General features: G+C 42.5%; 3 protein-coding genes across 4 annotated transcripts; 1 reads left to right on the top strand and 2 right to left on the bottom strand.

Moving 5' to 3' along the window:
• Positions 1 to 4,098: 4,098 nt before the first annotated feature.
• tspy (testis specific protein Y-linked) lies at positions 4,099 to 11,382 on the bottom strand. The gene is made up of 8 exons (XM_061300595.1): positions 9,991 to 11,382; positions 9,806 to 9,883; positions 9,278 to 9,389; positions 8,798 to 8,952; positions 8,330 to 8,406; positions 7,727 to 7,947; positions 6,475 to 6,519; positions 4,099 to 6,386 (listed from the first exon to the last, which is right to left on the bottom strand). Exons 1-8 carry the CDS (start codon positions 10,909 to 10,911, stop codon positions 6,349 to 6,351), a joined length of 1,647 nt encoding a protein of 548 aa, XP_061156579.1. The 5' UTR covers positions 10,912 to 11,382; the 3' UTR covers positions 4,099 to 6,348.
• A 956-nt stretch (positions 11,383 to 12,338) lies between these two features.
• Positions 12,339 to 15,879, top strand: si:ch211-167b20.8 (protein phosphatase 1 regulatory subunit 3A). Of its 2 annotated transcripts, none has more exons than XM_061300619.1 (3): positions 12,339 to 13,414; positions 15,478 to 15,512; positions 15,602 to 15,879. In XM_061300619.1, exons 1-3 carry the CDS (start codon positions 12,561 to 12,563, stop codon positions 15,742 to 15,744), a joined length of 1,032 nt encoding a protein of 343 aa, XP_061156603.1. In that variant the 5' UTR covers positions 12,339 to 12,560; the 3' UTR covers positions 15,745 to 15,879. The 2 variants fall into 2 exon arrangements, with proteins under 2 accessions (XP_061156603.1, XP_061156594.1); XM_061300610.1 differs by having other exon boundaries at positions 12,344 to 13,414; positions 15,599 to 15,879.
• A 133-nt stretch (positions 15,880 to 16,012) lies between these two features.
• Positions 16,013 to 19,316, bottom strand: zgc:56699 (uncharacterized protein LOC405758 homolog). Its single transcript, XM_061300634.1, has 7 exons — positions 19,082 to 19,316; positions 18,660 to 18,758; positions 18,476 to 18,582; positions 18,109 to 18,235; positions 17,974 to 18,048; positions 17,312 to 17,375; positions 16,013 to 17,250 (listed from the first exon to the last, which is right to left on the bottom strand). The coding sequence occupies exons 2-7, from the start codon at positions 18,739 to 18,741 to the stop codon at positions 17,190 to 17,192; spliced, it is 516 nt and encodes a 171-aa protein (XP_061156618.1). The 5' UTR covers positions 18,742 to 18,758; positions 19,082 to 19,316; the 3' UTR covers positions 16,013 to 17,189.
• Positions 19,317 to 19,566: the final 250 nt, after the last annotated feature.

Raw genomic sequence — 19,566 nt, 5'->3', positions numbered from 1 at the left:
GCAGTGGCCTTGTCTCCTGTTGGCTTCCAGCCACTCATGACGTGGACACGCAGTTAAGATGGGTCCAGGCCAGGATCTTTGCTTCAGTCCTTTTCCAGCTGAGGAAATGAGTCACGGATGTGTGCTGACTTCAGGTTTCCTCTCAACTTTAACTCCCAATACTTCTTGTGCTATTGTGCCAGCCTTTGACGGTCAAAGATCCTGTAAAGTGAATTTAGAGATTCATTTGAAGTTACTTAAAATGTGAAAATACTCATGTAGTATAGTGTTAAAACCTTTTTCCAGCCTATCAGTTTTCTCTATTTTCTTTAGGCATGGTTAAAACAGAACTTGAGTACATGGCATAAGTACTCACACCCCAACTAAGTAAGAATTTAAGCTCCTTTATCGGGATCAGTGGTTATCTGGCGCAGATGCGACCTGCAATTAGCCTACACCCTCAAGTGCTCGGGCCTGGTCTCTTTAGAGTGCCTCATTATAAGCCACAAGTGCTCACGCATCATGGAGAAATGGCGTAAAAGTGAGGAGGGATGGGTGTTGGAATTAAAAAAAAAAAAAAAAATGCAACTTGACAGACAGAGTGTGCTGGAGTAGCCGTTTAGGGTCAGACTGGACAGCCAGACTTTTCGGCTGGCACGCTACAGTGAAAAAGGGTTTAGGCTGGCATTGCCGCATGAGAGAGCCTCACATGTCAAATCTTTCTTTCACTTTTGGGGGACTCCAAATATTTGTGCTGGTGAGGAATGAAAATTGACCTAAAATGTCCCATATGATGAATAGACTTTGCCTTCTTGTCATTTATCCCTGTAGGCCGAGTGCAAACTGCAGCTGGATCCCGCACCACCAGACCCATCAATCACCAGAATCACATTTTTGTCCCCTTAAGCGAAAACAACAAAAACATATTTGACCTGCTGACACTCAATTTTGAATTGACAAATTGCCAAGTGTCTGCACATGCCCAACGCAGCAGAGAGGCAACAAGTACACAAATGCATGTTGGGAAAGCGCGGTGACCCTGAGAGAAAATCCCAGTGTTGAAAATATGCGCTGGCCTGTTTTCTATCACAACAAACATGACCGAGCTATCCCCTTGCCTCTAATTATTATCTAACGTGTAACAAAACATCATCGTGAAAAATACAAGAGCAGGTGTTTGCCCGTGTCCCCGGACTTAGCACACCAGCAATTACAAAAGTAGGGCAAGGTTTTTAACATGTGGATGAGGGGCGCACAGGCGACACATTCTCGGTCGCTCTCCTAATGTCGTACGCTGAAGCCGAGCTGATTCGTTTTGCAGAAAAAGTATGCATATCCCCCCCCCCCCTCCCGAGATGGAGCTGTGTTCAAGGCTCCATATGTCCACGGGGCCCGCTGCCATCTGCCTTCGACACTAGACTGTAAAATGCTTCCAGGAGAAGCGACAGCTGTTGAAGAGGTGCACCATACAAATAATGACAGGTTAGAAGAAGCTGCTTACTGTACATGAAAAGGATGATTGGGAGGATGCTCGCTGGCCCAAAGCAAAGTAAATCTTGTCAGCATGCTTGCAGAATTGAGCCACGCCAATGTACGTTCACACCGATGGTGAAACTATCGCCTCTCGTTTCTTTCGGGCTAATATGAATGCCTCTGCTTCATTTGCACCACGCTAACAGAGAAGACAAATAATAATAATATAATAAATAATGCAACGTGTGCACACTCTGCGATGTGGCTGTTTATAGAATCAGCAATCACATTACGACATGTTGAATGGGGCACGTTAAATGGAAGGTGACTACAGTCAGCTTTTCCAAACATTTTGTATTCCCAGAAAAAACGCAACATTTTATGAGCACTATTATTTAGAATTGTTCGCAGTTCAATCCAACTGACCAAACAACAAAAGACAAAATGTGTCTTACCTGTGTTGAATTGGAACAATTGGAATAAATTGAGTTAAGCAAAGAAAATTATTCATGGAAAAGCCAAAGTAACCCCCCCCCCCCCCCAAAAAAAAACATGAAATATTAAAATGCACCTGTGTATATTTGGACAATGTCGAGGTAGAATAGATTGTCGGATGCATGGGGGAAGGGTAAAAGGTAAGAAAAATGCTGCAATCTGTTCCATTCTGTGTGCACTCGCGTGTGATTGGTGGAGGGGCTGGGCAGGGGTGTGTGTGTGCGTGGGGTAGCATTCATCTGTCTGGTGTGATCGTCGGTAACTGGGCCCAGGCGCGAGCATGCACTCGGCGATCTCCCAGATAAGAGTCATCCATCTGCTGTGTGTAAGCGACGGGGTCCAGACGGCTCCTGTTATCATTGCACTCATCCATTTCCCTCTCCTATTCCCGCCCTCCACCCACCTCTTTCATCACCTAGCCTGCAATGCTTCTTTTTAGGTTGATTACATGATCGGGAAAACATACAATCCGTGCTGCAAATCTGTAAATACATCTAGAAAACAAACAACACCAGGCCGAAGGGGCCCCCAAGAAACTCCTGCTTGTGCAGTATCAACGACAAAACAGCGACACTATAGCAATTTATCATGAAAGCCCCGTATAGGGGCCCCTTATCGCTGTTACCGCCTGGTGGCTGTAGAAGGGGCCTCCGGAGACGGCTCATACACTCTAGGTCGATATCGATGACACAATCTGCATGAGAGTAAGATAGAAGCTGGTGTTAGCAAATTTATCTTCAAAGTTAGATGAGACATAGAAATGATGTCGGCGATCTCGAGCGCTGGAATGCGGTACCTTACTTCGGCCTTATCTACTGCATGGAAGAGGAGCTACTGTGAAGGTCTACCTTCAAATGAGTTGTTTGTACGTACATCCCGGGTGACAAGTGCGTCACAAGTGAGGCGATACAGAAAAGCAAAATAACTGAAAAGACTCATTCATCCAACACTGCTATAAACTGAAACTGACGTCAGAGCTTTGTCGGCTCGCGTTGCGAACTTCACGAGATCAACCTGTGAGAAAACAAGGGAGCTGTGATGTTGGCAATTCGAGCTCGAGGGGGGACAAGAGGATTTGTGTGCAGGGGTAGCACTAACAGGAATGGTTCTACTCGGGAATCCATTTCAGGAAAAGGTCGACTTTTTCTTTTTTCCCATCATCGTCTCAGCAAAGCTACCGAAGTCCAATTAACAGGTCAGAGCAAGGCTGTGCCTGCTACGGCTGCACCCACGAGTGATTGACAGTCCATCAATTGCTTCTTCTGTCTCAAGTACTTCACTCAACACTGATGCTGCAGGCTTCTAACAAAGAAATGGTGGGTCGCAAATGGCCCTCTGGCCGTACTTTGGACACCCCTGATTTAGGCTGTTGTCATCGCTCCAAACAGAGCAAAAAGCACATCTGGACAAATTTTGCCCAAATTGATCTTATGAAAGAACTAAGCCTGTTATTAATTTATACTCATGAAACGTGGTTGCTTTGTGGTGGACAGTTGATCAAAGTGGAAGCAAAATACCTCATTCCACATGGGATCATTTCGGATAACGTAATGCGTTTGCACTATTAGTATTAATAGTATATGCCCATCGTAGGCCGCATACCCTGAGTGCTGCCGGGCCTCCAGCAGGACCGTTTTTTTTCGAGTGGAATATTTATAGCTGTGCATTAAAAGTGGAATCAAGGGTTTAAGTGTGCCATTGCAACACTGCTGCCGTTCCTTTGTCTGGGCCTGTCCAAAAATGCCTCGCTGGGAGCTATTTACAGTGGCAGCTCGAAAATGGGAGTGATATCACATGCACCAGCAGTGAAATCCATTAAAGTGTCACTCTGTTGCTCTTGTTTGATCTCTCTTCAAGAGTTGCAAGGGTGACTTAAATGTCAAAGTCAGGTAGGAAGTCATTTATTTCAAGTACTACAAAAAAATCACAACTGTATTATGGGTTACTAGGTAATTTACTAGATTATCATGAAGAATTTAAACCTGAAATACTTGTATCAAAGTCAGACGTGCTATGGAACGCCTTTATTCCAATAAATTCAACAGACAGGTGACCAACAAATGCATACTGCCATCTTGTGGCGACAAATAAAAGAACGGTCAGGTGGCAAGTGCAAGTATATACAGATGAAGAACACAGCCAACTGCAAAGTGAAACAACTTCCTACTTTATTAGGGTAAAGGGTGGACATCTCATCCCAAACGAAATGAAAAATAACCAAAGCAACAAAAGTATACAATGTTCTACAAAAGCACACAAGGTACACCGCAAGGGGGGGGATTTCAAAATAGTGTCGTGAACACAAACTGATGCAATGTTAGTGAATTCAAGATGCTCATAATTAAATGCCTATTGGTGAACTACTGCTGTGAGTGTTGCACAACATTGCTGCCATTCTGAAGTGCCAGTCATTTATATTGAGACAAGATCATTATTTCAGTGGTGCCTTCAGATACAAGTGACCTAATTTGGGAGTCTTTCTCCTCTGCAAAGAACGACTAATATTACCGAGTGCTTTTTTTATTTTAATGCAATAGTATTATACTGGCCTTGGTTGAAGGGTCATACACATAAGTAGCTGCAATGAATTTGGGGAGGCTAAAATAGTCCAAGGGCTTTTCTACTCATTTCAAGGGGAAAATGAGCATTTCCAGTTACGCGCATGGTAACGGCATTAATTAAGCTCGTACCGCAAGGCACCACTGGCATCGAGCAGGATCCTCATACCCCAAACCATCACTTTTCAGGAAACCTCCTGAGAATTCAAATTTGTTGCGCCATTAACATTGCATTGGCAAAAAGAGCAAAATCTATTTGTTTTGTAAATCTTTTGTGAAAGTAACCCATGCACATGATGACAGAGAATTAGAATAGATTTGCAAAAAAAAAAAAAATACATAAAAGTGTGGGATTTTTCTAATGTCAAATATGTGCTTTGGCACAATTGAGGTCAAGAAACGCCATACTCCGTTATTGTTCACTTGCCACACTGTGCTTCTTTCTCAGGTTTATATACAGTTGACAGTTCCTGGATGTAACATTTTGGGCGTGTTAACTTGGTCTGAGTCTTTTCAAATATACCAATTCACCATGAAATCACACAATCTTCCGGGTAATCTGAGTCTTTCAAAATATACTAATTCACCATGAAATCACATAATCTTCCGAGTAATCTCAAGCGTTCTCCAGCGGCCGGAGGTGGTCAAACACTCCCGTGGAATTTAACCAAGGCAGAGCCATTGGGAAAACAAGGTAAAAGGCTTGAATGATGATTTTGGCCACCTTCTCTACTGCCATCATGTGGTGTCAATCAAAAAAGAAAGACTTTACATGAGGCAAACCGCTGTTGGGGATATCTGATGCCAGCTGTAATTTAAATTTCAAAATGGTTAATCAATTCAATAATAGATGCAATGGAAATACAGATGATGATTGAGGAACTGGCTAATTCATTTAGGAGAGGGAAATAAAAAGGGAAAAAAAAAACCAACGCTGACCTCTCCAAGTCAGCGGTATCACTCAATTCCTGTCACCTGGAAGCATCTTGCCATTTTTTTGATTACATTGACAAACATTGAGAATTGTTCTATGGATAAGCATTTCAAATCAATAAAACAGTACAAGAGAAGAGATTTCAAATGCAGCACAACTTGGGTGACAAAGGGCTGCAGAACGACAGGGGAAGAACATAAAAATACATAATTGTGCCACCCAAGAATCTGAATGCTGATGCTATCATCCTCATAAGTGTGCCACAATGTCCAAAAATGTCAAATTCCACAAAAAAAGCAAAATTTTACACAAAATGTTGAAGCTGATGTCAATCTACTAAAGACAAAATTCCACATACACTGATCAAACTACACAACAACAGTGGCAGTATGTGCCATGTTTGCTGCATTGCCATGTCGAGGGGTAGTTGGGGTGGGGGGGTCTTTAAGCTTATGAAAACAATATATGCTTCTTTTGACTACAGAAGAGTAGACATTTTCGTCCTCACAGCCCCAAATTGAGTAATCGAGTGTGGGCCCATCCCTGAGAACACATTTTGGTTGAGATCTAAGCGCTCCTGAAATGTGGTCAATATAGTCAAATGCATCACAAGAGGAAGAACAGCCAAAGGTAAAACACTACTTCCCATGACTGCGAGATTCTCGTCATTTGTTTGCTTTGCTAAAAGTCGGCAGCCGAAAATGTTTTCCAAAAGCAATCTTTTTGTACAGTGTACTTTTCTAGAAAATGATAAGTAACCTTCCCTTGGCTTTATTAAGTTAACCCTGATTTAAAAAGCATCTATAGATCATATTTTTGTACATTACAAAAATATGACATTTTGTGCATAACATAACTAACATCCAAAAGATGTTGGGGCATACCCGCTATCATTCCTAACTTCCTTTTTCAGGCCGCCTCATCCTCCTGCTCGCTGTCGTCCGAGCCTGCCGCGTAAAAGACATACTGTCAGTGTTTTACTGCACTTTGCATATGAAAGCCTCAAATATTCAGACAACAGATCACCTGACTTACCGTCAATAACAATTTCTCCACTTTCACCTTCTTCCTGGCTCTCATCTGAAGAGAAGACAGTTCTTAGTGTTGATGATCAAAAACAGAGCGCATTCATTCAGGGTTCCTACAGCTTAAGGCAGTGCTTCTCAAATAGTGGGGCGCGCCCCCCTTGGGGGGCGCGGTGCTATTCCTGGGGGGGCGCGTGTGACCCTGGGGAACAGGCTTTTTTTTGGCAGTACTAGAATAAAGTGTAATTGCGCGTTTACTACAGCAGGGGGCAGTGGCGCTCTCATTGTTACTTCTGTCACGTTTGCGACAGTGCAACATTTTACGACTTACAAGACAAGTTAGGATAGTCACGGTGGGGAGGGGGGGCGCAAATAGTTTTCTTCTTGCTAGGGGGGGGGCGTAACAGAAAATAATTGAGAAGCACTGGCTTAAGGTAAGTTCGATTGAAGACTTTTTTTCAATTCTATTTTGGATTCAATTTAGCTTCCTGGTTTTTTTCAGTGTCCCATGTTGTCCAACGTTGCTCGAGTCTATAAATGACATGCATCTACAACAAATTGACAAATAATCAATTACCGAATTAATTGACACTCATTTTGATGATCGATTCATTACTTTGAGACCTTGAGCCAAATCCTCAGAATTTCAGCCTCTCACCAGTAAATATTCTCTGAGTTCTGTCATCCTCATTCAAAGCAGATCAATGTACTTTGTGTTTGAAAATCTGGTTCATTGACATAATAATAATTAACAGGTAAATAGATCATTAAAATAAATCGATAGTTAAAGCCCTTGCACTGACCTCACGTCACTATTTTGTTAGTTCCGCTATCGTGATTCCATGTATTATCTGTCTATCGGTCTTGATCCACTGTTTGTATTTAAATACCCAGTGCTTAAAGGGTTATATTATAACAAGTCAACATGAATAAGTTTCCCGTTATGGTTTTGCATTAGCATTAAGCTAGTGGATTTAAAGGCTGAGCTATGTGGTTGTTTTGAAGACACAACATAGTTGCATTTTCTTTGTTTAGATTGACAGTCAAATTCAACTGGGGGTGGCATTTAACAACTCAAATCCTCTTATTTGATTGTTACAGTTAAAACATAAGATGATTTTTTTAAATTTTGAAATATTATTTTTGAACCTCATCTATAAATGACCCAGCCCATCGGTCCAATGTAAAAATCAAACGAGGCCCTTGAGCTCCTAAGTTTGCTGCTCTAGCGTGAGTACATCATAAATCAATAAGTAACGAACCTGCACTCAGCAGTCCTTCCTCCTCCTCCTCTTCCTCCTCCTCTTGCTCCTCTCCTTCTCCTCCTTGTTCTTCTTCTCCTTCTTGTTTTTCCTGCTCCCCTTCCTCCCCAGCACTGCGGCCAGGTTCCGCCTCAGCAGTTTCTTCGTCTGAGTCGGAGATTACTACACAGTCGTAGCCATTGTCATTGCCACTGCGATCTGCTGTGGTGCCGTCGCCATCACTAGAGGACGGACAAAGTGGTCAGGTTGATGCACCAGCCCCCCAAAAAACAAAAACAAAACAACAAACAAACAAAAAACACTAAATGGCATAAGTAGATGAGCCAGGATTTCCAAACCATAAAGCGCGGCGTGTGCTACCAAGAATTCCAAACCAGGGTTCCTTGAAAGATTGGTTGGCCGTAGTTTCACTTATTTTATTTACTACAATGAATATGTATCTTTATTCTACTGCTAGATTGAAATAGCGGATCCTCCGGTTACCGCTCTACTAATTGATCCACGACCACCCAAACGATTGTGAACGCATACTGTGTCCTTTAAAAAGACTCGTACTCCAGTGTATCCAGGACGTTTACAATAAACATTGTGAATGCGACCTACCTGCCGTTCTCTCTGGGCTGCCAGAGTGGCGTGAGGTAGTACCTCAAAGGGTCCCTGTAAAGGTCGTCCTTCAGGATCTGGACAACAAACAGATCAGTGAAAAGGTTAAGACAAGTGAACCTTCTGAATTAGATACAATTTCAGTGCCATGTAATCGTTTCACATTGATACCTAAATGAAATCTAAATGAGACAAAATTTAGATGAGATTATTGGAGCAATGTTTGGATACAATGGGGTTTTTTTCTCTCGCTCTGATATTGTGCCAATCAATACTTTTAAAATACCGCCACAAAGAAGCGATTTGTTTACCTGTCCATCTATGGTATTTCCAATTACATTATGCCTGAGCATTAGCATTATGTAGCAAACTTATTTTTGTGTTTTCTTTAGTTTGACAGTGGTAAAGTTAGTTTGCGCGCCCAACCCTACAAACATTACGGGCTCGCTCGCCATCAGCTGTACGTACCTGCGCAACATCATCTTGCGCGGGGTTGCTGTGGTCATCAAACCAGCTGAAAAAGGTCTGGTAGACACCGTGTGACATCTTCCTGGGTTCGCTATGCGCTGTCAATTTGTGACCGTGATTCCACAGGATGGTGTTGGACATGGACGTTGGAGTTGCTGCAAAGAGGACATTTTCTTTTTAGATCATCAAGGAGAAGGGACACAACCCTTTATATGTTATTTAAATAAACATATTTCTCCACCTAATGATTGCATCAGTGATCGGTTAGTATTTTGTTTTTTTAATTAACTGATTGGGCCCAAAACTCATGATTGCGTTGTCAGCGTCAAGCTTACTCAATACCTCTGAGACATTGTCAATCAACCCTGAACATCCTCCATTCTGTATTGGATCATGTTTCAGCATGCTGCCGTACCTAATTTTGTGGCTCCTTTATTATGTGCCCAGTGAAAGCAAAAACAGCCCCGTGTTTATTTGTACCTCCCAGTCCGATGTGCAGCTCTTTCATGATGATGGTGTTCTGGAAGTACGGGTTCCGTCTGAAGTGGAAGCGAATCTGGAAACCCACTTTGTGGTTCTTCAACGTGTCAATCTAATGGAGGTGACGTGTTTGAAAGACATTAGAACACTACGCCAGTTAGTCCCAACCACTTCGCCACTTGGGAAATGACCTAATTAGGCTGAAAACTGCAGTTTACTACTTAATAAAAATTGAATGCAAATGTACTGCACGTCAATTAAAAGTTAAAAATATGTCAACTGTCAACAAAAAAAAAAAAAAGATGACAACCTGTTGGGGCTGGTTGGAATACCAATGCAAGCTGAGTACAACGTAGCAAGAATGTTGAAATTCTAGTGATGGGTTCTAGGGAAATTCATTTCTTTGTGTCAGGGGAAAAAAAAAAAAAAAAAAGTAAAACAGAGTTTTGACTCTTTCTCAACAAATATCCTGGGCCCGTTGAAGCAAAATAAGGTTGTCATGGCAAAACCGTGGCGAGTATTGCTTACTTCAAGATCAGTCATGTAGCTGAGAGCATCCTCATCTGTCTCGTCAATGTGAGCCGAGAGGTGCGGGTGGTTCAGTAGCTGGCGCCTCAGAGTCAAGGTAAAGCATAAACATGTTTACTTGGTTTAGGCATTTACTCAGCGTTGAGCATGCAAGGAGATAGGGAAGATCTCAAACGGAAGGATACAGCCGTCACCCAGAAGCCGGGGATAGTTTTTGTGATGGCGCGACGTTGATCGAGGTGAGGCCGGCGCATGCGGCCAATCTTCAGCTCCAAGCGCTGGTGGAACCAGGTGCTTTTCTTCTCGATAGCTTCCAGTTTCATCTGTACCTGCGCCAGGAGAGCCACTGACTGTCTCATCTTGGGAGCCATCTTAACAGACACAATGGCGCACTCACCATCCTCATTGTCCTCGTTCTCAGACGGGAAAGAGGAACTTGGTGCGGAAGAAGATCCAGACATGGATTCGTCACCTTCACCTGCGTTTGCGGTATCATCCGCATCTTCTTTGTCTGTGCTGCGCAGGCACGTGGAGCTGTCTGCAGCAGCTGCCCGTGTTTTAGAATGAGCTCTGAGGATCTGATGGTCCCCACGGTGATTGACTTTGCTCCCCTGCTTGGCGTGTTTGGCTCTTTTAGACGAGCACGGAGTCTCTCGGCTGTTTTCGCCGTCTCCGCCTGTGAGGCTGGCGAGTGCTTCGGCAGCTGCTATGGCTGCCGGGTCAGAATCAGACTGGTCCATAAGATTGCAAGGATCGACTCCTGTGCATGCATCTGCATCGTTCTTCGCCTCAGCATATCTGTGCGCCTTGTATGGCTGGGTTTCCTTGGATTGGTGCTCATCAGAATTGGAGTTGTTGACAGGTGCAGAAGCGGGACTGTGTGCAGTTTGCGAAGTTTCTGCTTCCTCTTCATGCTTAGAATGTCTCTCTTGCCCAGCGGCTTCGGTGCTCTCCCCGTTTTTGAATCTCTCCGAGGCATCCGGCACTTCATTACACGCGTCATCCGCTTTCGAGGACTTGTTGGGAACAGAATCCCGATCCGGTGACGGACACCTTTTCCTCGATTCGGAGTTGGCGCTCTGCTTGCTATCCGTCAATTCACTCATGCTGGCGAGCTAGCCAAAAGAGCTACCAGGCTAGGTAGCCCGCAAACACGATGACGAGAAATTTCAACGTACCCACTCACACTCGATTCAACACGCTGGATAAGCGTCGTTGGTAGCGCAATTGTATGAGACAACTCTTGACGGAATTCACATCCTTTATGAGGACTGAGTAGGATGCGGGTTGGTCGTGGCCTCCAGGAAACGACAGGAAGTAGCCGTTAGATGCTAACGCTAGTTAGCGCGACGTTACCCATGTCTTGTATCCTCGCAGTCGGGGCGACTCATTTCCGCAAAAAGGCAAGTCGAGCAAGACGAAGGACGATCAAACGAACTGCATCGTGTCGCTATCCTAAATTTGCGACGTGAAAAGAGCGTTCTTTGTGTTAGTTTGTGTTAGCTAAATCCTTTATCTTACGATCCGCGTTATCCAAAGGAATAACAATGTTCCGATTGGCTGTAGAACGTCGCGGTTAAAGCTCTCGACCAATAGGATTCAACGCTGTGTTTACTGGGTTTATAACTGCGACCAAGTTGGGTACGATGGACGCTTCATCAAGACCGAATACAATTGAATCAGTTTTGTGTTTTTTTGTTGCTTTTTTTTACTTTACAAAATTTAAAATACTGGTTTATGTATGTAATCGTATTTCAGAGCTGTCTGTCTTTGTTGGTGAACCAATTCTTCACTTCGGTGTAACATAAAGAATTATGTTGATTCTATTTTTTTTCCAAATATTTTATTATTGCAATTATCAATAAAGTATCTCTCCCTCCCTTCGTCCCTCCATCCATTCATCCGTTCATCCACCATCTGTTGCCATTCTCTGCCACTATAGTTCATGGACATGGTCTTCCAGTGCTGCTATTCCTTTTTTTCTGCCTCGTAAAACCTAAAAATCCTAAACAATTACGGTCTTAACTCTAATTTACTTTGCCTCAGTTTATTTAAAATCTAAATGAACAGAGGCAAAGTAAATTAGTCTAAATTTTAGACTATTTGATCACTGTCAATTCACTAGCCTTGAAAATGAGTAACAAGCCAATATTTTAGAAAAATAGGGTGGAAAAATCAAATGCTGTCAGAAACATACATTACCAGGTAAAATACACATACATGAGCAATATACTCAAGTGCAATTGTGTCATCAATATTGGTATCAGTACTAGTAGCAAATTTAAATGGCCCACTTCCCATAGCTGTGCAGACAGGCTGCAGGAAAAAAACGATCACGTCAAATATATTAACACATTCTCATAAAACATTGCAGTTTATAATTTGCTGTAATGGTATTTGGAATTGACTTTATTTCTCCTGGGAACGTAGGCCGTAATATCACATCTCCATTTGCCGGCGTCGAGCCAGCCCAAACCAAACGGTACACTGCAAGGGGGCGGGATCATACCAACTCGAAGACACATCGAGACGCATGGAGATCCCGGTAGGTCAAGACTAAAATTAGACCTCGACAGCGGCCAGAGTGTGATGTTTTAGCAAGGGATACCCGATCACAAGGCCTGGCAGAACAAGTTTCCCATGCGTGACATTTAACAGCGCATGTTAACCTAGGAGACGAGCTGTGCATAATGCGCCGCCAGTGCTGCCTCTGCAAGTCGATTTATTCTTCTCGGGGGTCCGCATATGAGCAAAAATGTCTTTTTTAACCATACCAGGTCAAGAGAGTATTTTCGTTCCCATCAAAACTGGCAGGTCACCTGACCAGGCAGAGGGACACTTGGCAGATGATGACGACGACGAAGACGACGATGAGGGAAGCGAGAACGTGCGCCTGATCCCAAGATGCTCCCCGGTGCCCAGGAGACGAGGCGCGTCCATCCACGACGAGACTGCCGAGTACATGCGCATCCAAGCATCGCTGTCCCCCGGAAAGCGAGTGTCGTTCGCAGACACGACAGGCGGAGACCTCGTGGACGTCCGCGAGTTCGTCACCTTCGAGTCGGAGGACGAAGAGGACGCTGCAAAGTGGGATGAAGAGCGAGCAAAGTATGGCCCACCTGACCGAGAACCGGTGTTCCTTGTGCACTCGGACTTTGAGCCCCCCGATGGAGGCGCGTTGCTGGAGGCCGTGCGCGATCATAAAGTGTGCGTCGAACACGTCGGCCCCTTAGAGGATGAGCCCCTCGCCTTTAGTGGCCTTGTGCGGGTGCTCAACGTGTCCTTCCACAAGGCAGTTTACATCAGGTCCACCATGGACAACTGGGAGACATACTTCGATCACCCCGCAGAGTATCTCCACGGATCCCATGAAGGGGAGACAGATACGTTCTCCTTCAAGCTCTCTTTTGCGCCCCCCTACGTCACACACGGCTCTCGCATTGAGTTCGTTGTCCGCTATGAAACCACTGAGGGGGATCACTGGGACAATAACTCCCATATGAACTACACGGTGACTCTGCTTCTGTCCTATAAAAAAGCGAAATCACTGGAGACTGACGGTGGACAGCAACAAGTGAAGGGGATCATAAAATCCCCCAAAGACTACAGGTAAGCCATTATGCAGACCCGAGAAACTACGTAAGCGTTCCGGTCTCACAGTTAATAAAGACAATTTTGAATGTGTGTTTTTTTTTAAAAAGTAGAAAAATAGTACTTTATCGAAACATGACATAGTGAAAAATAATCTGAAGAAATAAACATGTCTGGCATCGTTATTTAATGCTTCAATTCAATAGTCTGTGCTGCTCCTTTTGGTGTGTTTCTCGATTTTGAGTTCTTGTCTGACGTCCAACTTAGGGCAAAGGGTTCAACATAGCAAAGAAAAAGAAGGGAGCTATGGCAGAAAAACAATCAGACAGACATTTGATGATAGGCATGTTTTTCATAAACAAAACTATAATTGAAAAGTATCGACCTTCCCACAAGCCATTGAATGTGAAACAACAAGGAACATCGACTAGTTGACTGTTAATGTAAAATAAGCAGTCTTAGCATGTCGACTGTTGCTGCCTAGAGACTGCTTTTACAATCGTAAGAACACCAAGGCTTCAAGTCACAGTTACGCCATTCGACTAATAAAGGTTACGTAATGAGAGGAGAGTGCTCGACCTCACATCCTCCAGAGGGGACTGGCCATCGTGTGTGTGTTGACAAAGCCATCGTCTAGAAAATGTGCACAAACACATACAATAACAGTTCTGGTTCCAAAATGCTTAGGAATTTCCCCTGAAAAGAAATTGGAGAGGAAGGAGTTTATGCTGAATTGATGGGTACTTAAATTATGAGTGACGCATCTACGTCACGACGATGTCGAAAACAAATCTCGTTTTTGCAAGACTTTTCCTTTGAAAGGCTTTTGCCCGTAACTGATAATTTGACATTACCAGATCACAGACTCACGTCAACGTTGTTCTGTATAAAAGTATAGCAAAAAATGCATGTTGACGGCATAGGACCTTTCAAAAATAAATATAGTTATGACTCCAGCGACGCCTTGAGATTGAATTGAATTCATTTGTTGAGCATGCCCATGACTTTAAAAAACTAATCTCTCAAATAATCTTTCCGCATTGAAATGAATGGAAGTGCTATTAATCTGTTAAAAAAAAAATACTCACACTTTCTAAAAACATACAGTCAAGGAATAACTGAACAGAATGACAAAGAATGAAACTTTTTGGGTGAAGCGATTTGTGAAAGGGCTAAGCAATTTATGGAGCCCCTGAAAATGCTAGTCATCCAGTGGTGTGACCGAGCAGTCAAAACAGCCAAAGGGCAGGTGTCATTTTCAGCCTTTGGGTTCGCCTTCGCAAAAATACACCTCTGAACTTTTCCATCTGCTAGCTGTCATTCAAGGATATCAATGCAAGCAGATGGTTAGGAGTGCCTAGCACATACGCGACTCACAAAACTTTGAGATAATCGGCCTTCCAGGGTGGAATTCCAGGATGAACTTAAAACGCACTACAACCTTAGATGTAGTTAATTTAACCTCCTGGCCCACCATATAATTGTATATTTGTCTTGTACCCAGGGCTCTGCATCTCTCAACAAAATATTATTTAATATAGCTTTCCACACGTGGGGTGCAAAATGATTCAAGGACAGTTTCCTTAAAAGTGGAATCATTCAATGTGGTTTAAGGCAGTGGAATTCCGATCCAATTCGGGAGGTTTCGATGCAATTTGTTTTTTACATTTTACATATAGTATTGCAATTGTGCCATTTCCTTCTAAGCTATTGTATACGTATGTATCCCTCCAATAAAAGACAATTTAATACGTATCTCGATATACTGTAATTCAAAGTGGAGCGATTGTAATTGGTTGGATTCAATACCCTCACATCTTTTGATCCAAAGTACGAGTTTTTTGAGTTATTAAAGTGGTCACAGAGGAAATTAAACTCCTATCTTAAAGCACCACCGGAGTACATAAATTCGGTTTCAGTTCTACTGTACAGCTTTATGAAACAATAAAATGGTCCTGGCCTGTTTTTATTTTACAAAAATCCTGAAATCATTCAATATAATCAAGCCTTGTGTATCCTATTGAAAATGATAAAACACTTGTTTGCTGATTGTTATTTATTCAATTCCTCTTTTCTTTCAGTATGTGCAGCGATTTACACTCATCCAGCGATGAAGGTAAAAGTCTGACTGTTTTTGTTTAATAAGACTGATGGATCTGTGGGAAACCATGTTGCAGCATTGTGTTGTTGTTTTTTGTTAAGAAGGTGAAACAGAGACCTCAGGGTCAGCAAGTGGGAGTTGTGAAGGATGGTGTCCAGTCGTCATATTGCCGGAGAGTGACAAGGAGGAAAGCTCAATCTTGGAAGAACTGGAGAGCAAGCAGCAGATTCCGCAGCTAAGAAAATAAATCCTAAACTAGCAAAACTGCCATTCGTCTTTCGGGTCAAATAGTCCACCACAATGAGTGTTTGAATTCTGTTGAAATGATTTCAAATTTCGAAAAAGGCATTCAAGTGTACAGTAAAAGCAGTTTGTGTTTTAATTAGCATCTGGCTCATTATTTTTGTGTACTCTTGGGGTACATTTTCTCATGAATTTTATCAACTAATTTTGCACCTAATTTTCATTAGAATAATTCATGACAAGTTTAGTATTTAGTATACTCAACAAACCTGTGCCTATGAGTGAACACAATTTATTCAGTTATGCATTAAGTATGTGATTTGATTTCCCGTTGTGGCAACCCAGACAACCATTGAATCGCCGACAAGGAACGAAATGTTGCCCTCTTGTGGTCATTAGTTGAGCTCCGCATTAATACAGATGCATAACTGCTAATCATTTATATCACCAGGAGATTATAATCCCATACAAACACTGAGTAAATGTATTGAACAAATTAATGACTGGATGTGCCAGAACTTTCTCCAATTAAACAAAGATAAAACTGTAGTGATTGTTTTTGGAGCCAAAGAGGAACGATTAAAAGTCAGGGCTCAGCTTCAATCAGTGATGTTAAAGTCTTATAAAGCTCTGAATGGTCTAAGTATATTTCTGACCTGCTGATCCCTTATGAACCTCACAGATCGCCTGGCACAGGTCTGCTCTCTGTTCCCAGAGTCAGAACTAAACAGGGAGAAGGAGCGTCCACCTTCTAGTATACTCCAAATATCTGGAACAAACTCCCAGAGAAATGCAGGTCTGCTGGAACTCTTAATATTTTTAAGTCAGAGCTAAAGACTTTTCTGTTTGCTGCAGCCTATTGCTGATTTTATTTTACACTGCACTGTAACTCTGTTCCTGTTTTATTTAGATTTGTACTGATTTGAGTTTTAATCAATTGAGTAATGCTTTTAACTGTGCCTTGATGCTTTTAATGTTTTCTATTTCTTTGACGCACTTCCTGTTTTGTTTAAAGCTCTTTGAACTACCTTGTTGTTGAAATGTGTTATACAAATAAATTTGCACTTTAAATGCAAACACTTCAAGTGACAATGGAAACAAGGTGAAAAGTCCACCAACTGGTCTCAACAGAAACCGATAAAACATTTAGACTTAGACAAACTTTGTCATATTGTCTGCACAGGGTCAGTACAAAACAAAAGTCTGTTGCATACAGCTTACAACAATTACAAAAAAAAGAAAAAAGCGCACCTCTTATGCATGAGAACAAAACTTTAAAAGCAAACACTTCAAGTGACAATGGAAACAAGGTGAAAAGTCCACCAACTGGTCTCTACAGAAACCGATAAAACATTTAGACTTAGACAAACTTTGTCATTTTGTCTGCACAGGGTCCATACAAAACGAAAGTCTGTTGCATACAGCTTACAACAATTACAACATTTCAAACTACCACGGAAGGGAATTGGGTCCACGGAACTGGGCTCCAATAGCGTTGAAGGCTTGGGATCTGTTGGAGAGAGACAAACGAAAGCACGATTTTCCCACAACCAGTCGTGCAAATGACTTACTCCTCGAGGGCACTGGGCACTGGAGTCACACCCCAAACAAATGGAATGGGTTCTTCATCCACCTCTGCATAAGAAACAGGATAAAGTGAAAATCTGAGTAGAGTAGCAGAGCATATGCAGAAAAGCAAAGATTTATCCGTGTTGCAAAAGCCAATTAATTGAGAAAAATACTTCTAACTCTGGTCACTCTTACCTTGAGGCACCATTCTAACTTGAAAAACTCTAAATTGGAGCTCTATATATGCCAGTCAGAGTACACCACTCTTAGAGTCTCAGAGCCTTTACTGTGCAATAACGTCCTGCTCTCCACACCTTTTTTGAATTGTCTACACTGTTTGTACCATGTGTCCTCTCCGCATCCATTGCAGCCTGGAAGAGGGACCCTCCCATCTGTGGTCTCTTCTCAATGTTTCTCATTTCCCCTAGCTGGAGTTTTGAGTTTTTCCTTGCCCTCTTAGGAGTTTAAGATCAGGGGATGTTTGAGAATATTTGCCATTTTTCACATGTCCTGAGTGTTGTTAGTCACCTAAATGTTGAACAGGGGCTGTAATTTACCGAAGCCAAATTTCTTGTTTGGCTCGCTCAAACATGGCGAATAAAAACTCTTGAATCGGAATCTTGAACTAGTTTACAAACGTTATTGGAACTGGTTTCAATCTCACCCTTTTCCCAGTCTTCAGTCGTAGCAGTGGTTAACTGGGGCCTGATGGGAGCCTTCAATTTCTCATCAGATCCAGCTGCAAGCAGAAAGGATGTCAACTCAAGCCACAGATCAAAAGACACATTTGTCATCTTACCATCGTTTACACCCACTGAAATCCTGTTGGGACAGGTTTCAGTGTGGCTGGCCAGTTCATCCCTCGGGACCAGGTGGCAGGCATTGAAGGGGCAGGTTTTAAGCGTCTTGGCCAGTTGCGGATGGTTCTGCATCAGTAAAAGATGACTTGTAGTTATCGATGCATTCAGGTTGATGGGGTAAAATAATCGTGTTTGTCGACACTGGATTTGCAAAGCTCCATTCAATTGTAAAGACCAAAAGTTATTTTCTTAGGCTCAACACAGATCGAGTGACGCGGCCAACTTTTTAGAGGACAATCAATATCGATTTATCGGTGAAAATCAGTTGAGCTTTAGTATTAAAAACAAAAATTAAACAACACTCACCTTTTTGCATTTCAAAAGGTGATAGGAGAGCCGACAAGCTCGGATCTGGTGACTTTTATCAAATGGGCACTGACAAAGTTTATCAGGATCAATGTCGCTTTTCTCCTCTTTGAAACAAGACAACACATGACGACATAAAGTCATCGTTGGCTGTGAATGACGCAGTCGAAGTTGTGTTACTTACCATTGTCTATGTCCAAAGTTTTGATGGCAGAGTGGGCAAGCGGAGATGATTCGATGCTGCTCCCAAACTTGATGGTTGTCATTCTTTTTTTCAGATGGCCTTGGAATTGTAAAACCTCGTGCACGTTAAGTATTTGAACAACCGAGGTAGTACAACAAAATCGTTACTCATGAAATCAATTACTTCAAATAAAGTGTTAAATGCATCTTAATACTTTTACTCATCATTTAATTTATTTTGTCATTCACGCAATTAATTTGTGAGCAAAGTTTCACCAGATTATGACGACTGCTATATAGTACGAACACGGTACATGCGGAGCTACTTTTCCGAAGCTAGCCGTTTTAAACTCCTGAAGTCGCTTACGTACAATTTGGCTGAATACGGGCAAACGTGGCCGGAGGATAAAGTTGAGGCCTTACCCGACGAACGTCCTTCGTTTATCGTTGAAAAGGTTATTTGAACAAAAGTAGCGTGGTCTAATCGGGCTTGGCACAATTACCTCCAAGCTACTAACAGGTAAGAAGCTGCGACAGACCCATCCGCCGAATATTTATGAGCAAACGTGACGTCATTTGAGATCAACCCCTATATGTCAAAGTCAAAGTCTGCTTTATTGTCAATCCCTTCATGTGTCAAGACACACAAAGAAACCGAAATTCCGTTTCCTCTATCCCACGGTGACGAGACACAGTACACGATAGACATACAAGTAGACGACACAAAATAAAAGCAAGAAGGCACAAATAATAAATAAATAATATGAGGTGGTCATACATTTATTTGAGTTGACAGTCATAATGGCCCTCCGAAAATAGCTATGACTACAATGCGTCCCGTGAAAAAAAATGAGTTTGACACCCTTGATATCCTATATACTATATAGGATCTTATGGGCTCAATTATT

This window comes from Syngnathus typhle, linkage group LG2, assembly GCF_033458585.1.
Source record: "Syngnathus typhle isolate RoL2023-S1 ecotype Sweden linkage group LG2, RoL_Styp_1.0, whole genome shotgun sequence".
NCBI lineage: Eukaryota > Metazoa > Chordata > Actinopteri > Syngnathiformes > Syngnathidae > Syngnathus > Syngnathus typhle.
This window is presented reverse-complemented; position numbering and strand designations above follow the sequence as displayed.